This window comes from Oryzias melastigma, linkage group LG21 (genome assembly GCF_002922805.2).
Source record: "Oryzias melastigma strain HK-1 linkage group LG21, ASM292280v2, whole genome shotgun sequence".
NCBI classification, from domain to species: domain Eukaryota; kingdom Metazoa; phylum Chordata; class Actinopteri; order Beloniformes; family Adrianichthyidae; genus Oryzias; species Oryzias melastigma.
The window spans coordinates 20,893,762-20,899,814 of NC_050532.1; the positions used below are offsets into that span (position 1 = coordinate 20,893,762).

At 40.4% G+C, this 6,053-nt stretch overlaps 1 protein-coding gene across 1 annotated transcript in view; it reads right to left on the minus strand.

The window, feature by feature from the left end:
• Positions 1 to 1,860: 1,860 nt before the first annotated feature.
• Positions 1,861 to 6,053, minus strand: part of fancb (FA complementation group B) — a gene marked incomplete at its 5' end in the record, with an annotated part of 8,891 nt that continues 4,698 nt past the window's right edge. The window contains 3 exon segments of the mRNA XM_024287253.1: positions 1,861 to 2,779; positions 4,744 to 4,975; positions 5,047 to 5,462. Of these exon segments, the coding sequence (XP_024143021.1) occupies positions 2,386 to 2,779; positions 4,744 to 4,975; positions 5,047 to 5,462 (1,042 nt within the window). The 3' untranslated portion in view covers positions 1,861 to 2,385.

Genomic DNA, 6,053 nt, shown 5'->3' on the forward strand with positions numbered 1-6,053 from the left:
AGTGATATATTTGTGTGTTAATTGTTGAATAATTTACACTAGTTTTTATATCCCAATTATGTATTATTATTTGAAGAAAACTCCTGGTTCTCAATAGTTGTATGTTAAATTGTACACGAAAAGATAATACTATAAGTTCTTTACATGCTGACGCCTCCTCCTCTCCATCACTCGCTCTTTTCTGGACCTTCACACCAATCACTAAAAGCTCTGACGCAATCAGGTTTTATTTAACCGCACAAAGGGAAGAATATGCCCAGCTGTTTAGGGGGGGGACTACTTCTCATCGTTCATAAGCTTTATTGAGCAGCTTTGTAAGGTCTGGGAGTAAAACGAGGGTTGCCATAGCAACTGCACAGTTGCCTATAGGGCCCGTGTGAAAGAAAAGCAGGGATTTAATGAAGTTAACACCATTCATTCTTGGTTTTTGCAACATTTGTGTCCATAAATATATGGTTTCCGTGCAACAATAGTGAACTAAGCTGCTGTTTTTTGTGTAAATTGTGCATCAGTGCCATTTATAATTAATTGCATTGTTTATGAAGGTTTATTTTAAAATATTTTGCTTTGAAAGGATTTTTCATTTTTATTTTTCAGAACAAAAATTGACTTATAGATTTTACCACCTGAAAGAATTCTGCATTCTTTTAAAAAATAAATATTTATTACAGCTGCTTTGATTAATATGTAATGCAGCCATGGCACATTCATGCATTAGGTTGTAATCAATAGGCTTGACCTCTTCTGACCTCAACCAGCAGCGGTCGATTTCAACCAAACATCAAAGGAAATGTGCAGTTCAGGAATCTTAAAGTAAAAAGTTCAAATTTACTCCTCTGCTTTTCTTATTGCATACTATTCAGAAACATTTACTTGCCACCCCCTTCCAATCCTATGAACCTCAGGATGCTGTAAAACCAGCCGGACAGTAAAATCCACATTTTATTGTTGCTTGTCGTACATTTATTTTTAATGTCCACTAATAAAAAAGCCCTCTATGTGGAGGATAGGCCTCGTTATTAGAAATAAAACAATTAGCTTCAACATCATGCAGCTTTTAGGAAGCAGTTTAAGAGAATTTGCCTCACCATGCAGCTATTAATCATTTGTCACCATTGTTCAGATCGAACTTCATATGTATGAGTTTTACTGTGCTCCAATGCAGACAATCATGGAGTTGTGGTGTTTATTAGTAACAAGTAACGCTGCCGTTCACCGCCGGCTGTTTTAGAAATAGTGGATGGTCTGCTTTGTCCAGATGAAGACTCTGCGATTGGTTGAGTCTTATTTATAAGTCTATTTCTGGACTGTTCCCATTATATCTACGTGAGGCGGGGGAACCGGAGGCTTTCTTCTCAGGATTTATTCCTGCTCTGGGGGCAAACGCAGATTCAGATAGAGAGACATTTAAGTGCATGATTGTACAGCATCCGGTTTTACTTTGAAATGAATTTATAGAAACTTTACGTAATTAACGATTTTTAAAATGCACTGATGTGACAGATTATGTTTTCATCTTTCTTTATTATAATGTAGGGACAAATATAAAGAGATATATAAGCATTCCTTTTTCTGATTAATGTCTTAACCTGATATAATATATATCCAGGGCGGGTTTATCCAAGGTGGATAACTGGCCCCACCACCACCACCTTTGGGGCTGAATTCTTAATAAAAATGTATGAAATAAATTCCATTATCTGAGTTATAAAAACCTAAATCCCTGAAAAGACATAAGACTGCTCGAGAAAGTGTTTCTTCCTCCCCCATGGATCGTGTTAACAGTCGAAAGGTTACAGTAAATCAAAGATTTAAAGGGGTTAATTAGCACCTGTTAGAATCATTCACTGTTTTATTTAGATTTTTTTTTTTCAGATGGAATTGTTACAAAAACAAAGAAAACTGTGTTCCCTTCTGGGAAAATAGAAATTAAAATGATAGATTCTTATCTTTTAGACTCAAAATGATCATTACTGACTCCAACAAAATGTTCTATTTATGATCAAATAAAACTCTGCTGCAGAATGAGGCTGTTTATTTTAAATCACAAAAGAAAAACTGAACTCTGCAGAGGAAGTAGCACTGAAGTTTTCCTTTGGTAGTGAATCCTTTTAGGATTATGCTTTAACTTTCTGGAGAACAGCCTGCGAGAGGAAACGGACAGATATTAAAGAGGTTTCCTTCGACTGAAAGGGGCCACAGGGAATAAGCCGAGAGGTATCACAAGGATTAAAGCGGTGAAACTAAGGAAGGATGAGGCTCTCTCCAAAACATTTGACAACTTAAACCCCACGACACTTCTAAGAGAGTGGACATAGTTGAGCTCTGAGCTGCTGGGAAAAATGTGTGGGAAGATGTTCTTTGTGGTCTGATTGTTGGGATTTTTCACGAGCTGATGAGAGTGTAGAGAACAGCTGCCAAATCTGAACCCATCTGGACCTGAGAGATGTGTCGCACCACGTTACGATACCGCCCCACGTCCACCAGGGGGCTCAACCTCCTCCTGCTCCTCTCCCTGTCCAGCTGCCACCGCTCCCTGCGCCTCTCCAGAACCTCCGCCGGGTCCTCGTGCTCCCAGCTCACCGGAGATCCTCCCCGCTCGTCTTCTTCAACCAGCAGCTTGGACAGGCCCTCTTTCAGAGACAGCACCTCCTTTTCCAAAGCCAGGGCAAACATTTGACCTGTCCTCTGACCTCTGGCGCATTTTGCAGGCCGGATGAGGCAGGACGCCGGCAGGAACGCCAACAGCACGTCTAAAAACTGCAGCATTTGTAAGTGGCTGCAAAGGATAAGATTTTGCGGGTTATTAAAAAAACATGTCACCATAGCTTAAAGAAAGCTCATTTTCAGGATGTTTAACATTTCTCTTTATAAGTAAAACCACAGGCGAAGAAGAAGTGCACGGCTATATTTGCTTGTAATTTTAAGCGCCGTACTTGCCAGAGCAGCATAACCTCTTTGATATTCAGGCGAATATCGCGACACATCTCTCAGTCAACTTCAAAGCCTCGTCGACGCTGCTAATGTAAATTCAGGAGCACCTACTCCTGTGCGAGCAGCTACCTCTTGGCCCTGTTTAATTAAAACTGCACAATGCGCTACTCGGAGCGGAGATGTGAAAGGAGATAATTTAACAGCAAATCCTTTTTTTCTGGGGTTTTTGGAGCTTTGTACAACTCCAAATTAACACAGAAAACGGAACCAGAAAAGAGGAAGACTTTAAAAAGGAAGCTTAAGTCAAATGTGAAGGCTCATTAAATTAAAGTGCACACTAGGGAGTTCTGCAGTGTCACATGTTTGTCAAATGGTAGGTTCTTTGAATAGTTAGAGATAGAAAAAAAAATCATGAAATTACCTTTAAAGAATGTATAAACATTTATTTAGATTTCATTGAGAAAAATAAGTATTTGTTCCCTCTTGCTGAAAAAAGACTTAGTGGTAAAACCCTTCTTATCAAGCACAGAGGTCAGATGTTTCATGTAGTGGTCGAGCAGGTTTCTGCACATATCAGGAGGAGTTTTGCTCCACTCTTCTTCACAAATGACTTCTAAATCATTCAGATTTATGGCTGTCGCTTAGCAACTCTGAGCTTCAGCTCTCCTCATAGCTTTTCTATAAAACTGGCTGAACCACTCGGCTGCTTCTTCAGACATTCATTGGTCGTCTTGGCTGTATGTTGCAGAGAAAGAGCCTCCAAATCATAATGTTTCCACCTCTGTGATAGCATTTCTCTGACCATAGCATCTTCTAAATCTGGCCTGAAGAGTCCAGTCATAAAATCAATCATTTGAGTCATTTGCTGCACCGAGCACTTTCTAAAAACTGTATGTACAATTTTATGTACATTTTAAACCTGTGGCAACTCGATCGCACAACCCTCCTGTGACGGTTTGTAGCTCATTTCAAAAATGTCGACTGTAAATTTAAAAAAATGAAAGTTGACAGCGAGGGCTACCACTTTCAGAGCAAGTGGAAATTGGAAATGTTTTCAGTGAGAAACAAAACATCTGTCTGCACTTAATATGCAAAGAGACTGGCAGTTTTCAAGGAGTTGAACATCAAGATGAGACATGCTAACCACGCTAAGCTAACTGGAAACGAATGATGCATGGTCTTTAAATATGAAATTCACTGCATTTCTGATAAATTTTTTTTTTTTTTTTTTTCAACATGAAGAAATATCCCCTTGCAATTCAAATGTATATTAAATAGTTCATTTTAATGTTACTATAAAGGTTCAGATAAAGCAGGCTGAATGGTTAGCCATCAAAAACTCACCAAATCTAGCCCTCTTTGCAAAAAGACTACACACCCCGGCTCTAAATCGTGAAGGTGTTTGTTCGTAAGCTTCAAGCGGGTCTACTCTGCACGGGTTCCTTCTTAAGCAGGGTGACTGTGAGCACTACAAGATCCTAAACCAGGGATGTCAACTCAAATCGCACAGAGGGCCAAAACCCAAATCACACCTTAGGTCACAGGCCGAACGGAATAAACATTTGTTGAACACACTAAAACAAAATTTTTAAAACTTTAATAGACTGGAAATGTTGTTAAAGAACTATGAAAGTGTGCTAAAGTTGACCTAAATTTCTGAAAAAATTGTTGTAAAAATATGTATTACATGCCAGTTTTGCAAAGAATATTTAATGTGTTGCTTAAATATGAGCAACACGCCAAATTAGCCCAAAAAAAGCCCAAAATTTTAACATTAGAGGTTTCAACCAATCAGAAAACACGATTTACCAGGAATGGATGGTGAGTTGACCCTGGAAAGGAGTGATCTGACTCCAGGACAGCAGCATGGGGGTCGACGCCTGTGACAGGAAGTACTGAGGGAACGCTTCCATCTTCTTGCAACCGGCTTTTTTCTGAAGCCAGCCTTCTAAATCTCCCAAGCTGTAGTCTGGAGAGTCGATGTGCAAGATCCAGCGATCCAGCACCGCCATCAGACTCAGCAAATCCTCCTTCACCTCGTCTGGATACAACAAGCCGACATTTGACTACAGGGTCGTGTAGCGTGAAGGTGTGAGCGTGCGTGGTGTTTACCTGTTTGCTGCTGGGGGATTTTCAGCAGCTGGCTGGGAAAAGCATCCCGAATGTCTACAACAACCTGACCGCAGTGCAGGAACACCGATGTTGAGTTGCTCACAAGGCAGGAAGCATCTGTTTTCTGCGAGTAATGGAGCGTGACGCTGCACTTGACACAGCCAGAGTTCAGCAGATTTGCCAGCCTGGTCACCGCGGTCACCGCCAGTCTGCATGTGTTGAGATCATTGCTGGCAACGGGCTGCTTACATCTTTTGGCTGGAGGCTCTGAGAATGTGGAGGCAGATGAGGAGGTGGATGGTGTCGGGGGGCAGGGCGCGGTGAGCCAGAACGCTTGGCTCCGAGTCTGGATTACTGCAGGCGTTGAGCTCTGGCCCGTCTCTGACAGAAGGGATAAGCTCACGGTGCTCATCGGTCTGGAACACACACACATCCATATCAATTAGATATCACACACACACATAGACAAATCGTGAAAAAGCAAACTAAAGTGTTGTTTGCAAATATAACTCTGCACAGCTTGTGTGTTGATGAACATTTCCAGGTGGTTAAGTTACATCAGCAATCCAAACGTGTCGACTCCTGAGGCTGTCATGTCAGGAGTGCTTCTCCTCCACATGTTCTCAGATGCAAAAAAAAAAAAACATGAACAGTTGGATGGAGCCTCATGTTTCCCACGTAAGGGGTTCGGAGAGTTCCTAAAAACTTGTTACCATGGTGACCACTCTGCATCTGCCTTGAATTTGAAAGCTTGTGTTTCTTTTCATAACTAAAATTTGTGCTGTCATGCAATTAATTTTTGTGTGATTAATTAATCTAATTTAATCAATTTTAATCGCAAGTTTTTAATCTAATAATTGCAGTTAAAACCATTATTTTGAAGTATTTTCTTTAAGTTTGTGACATTGTGGTGCAGGAAAAGATCAAAATAAAACTAATAAAATTAAATTAAATATAATAAATAAATAAAACGCTCCTCCAGGTGTGCATAATGCGGAAAACAAGTC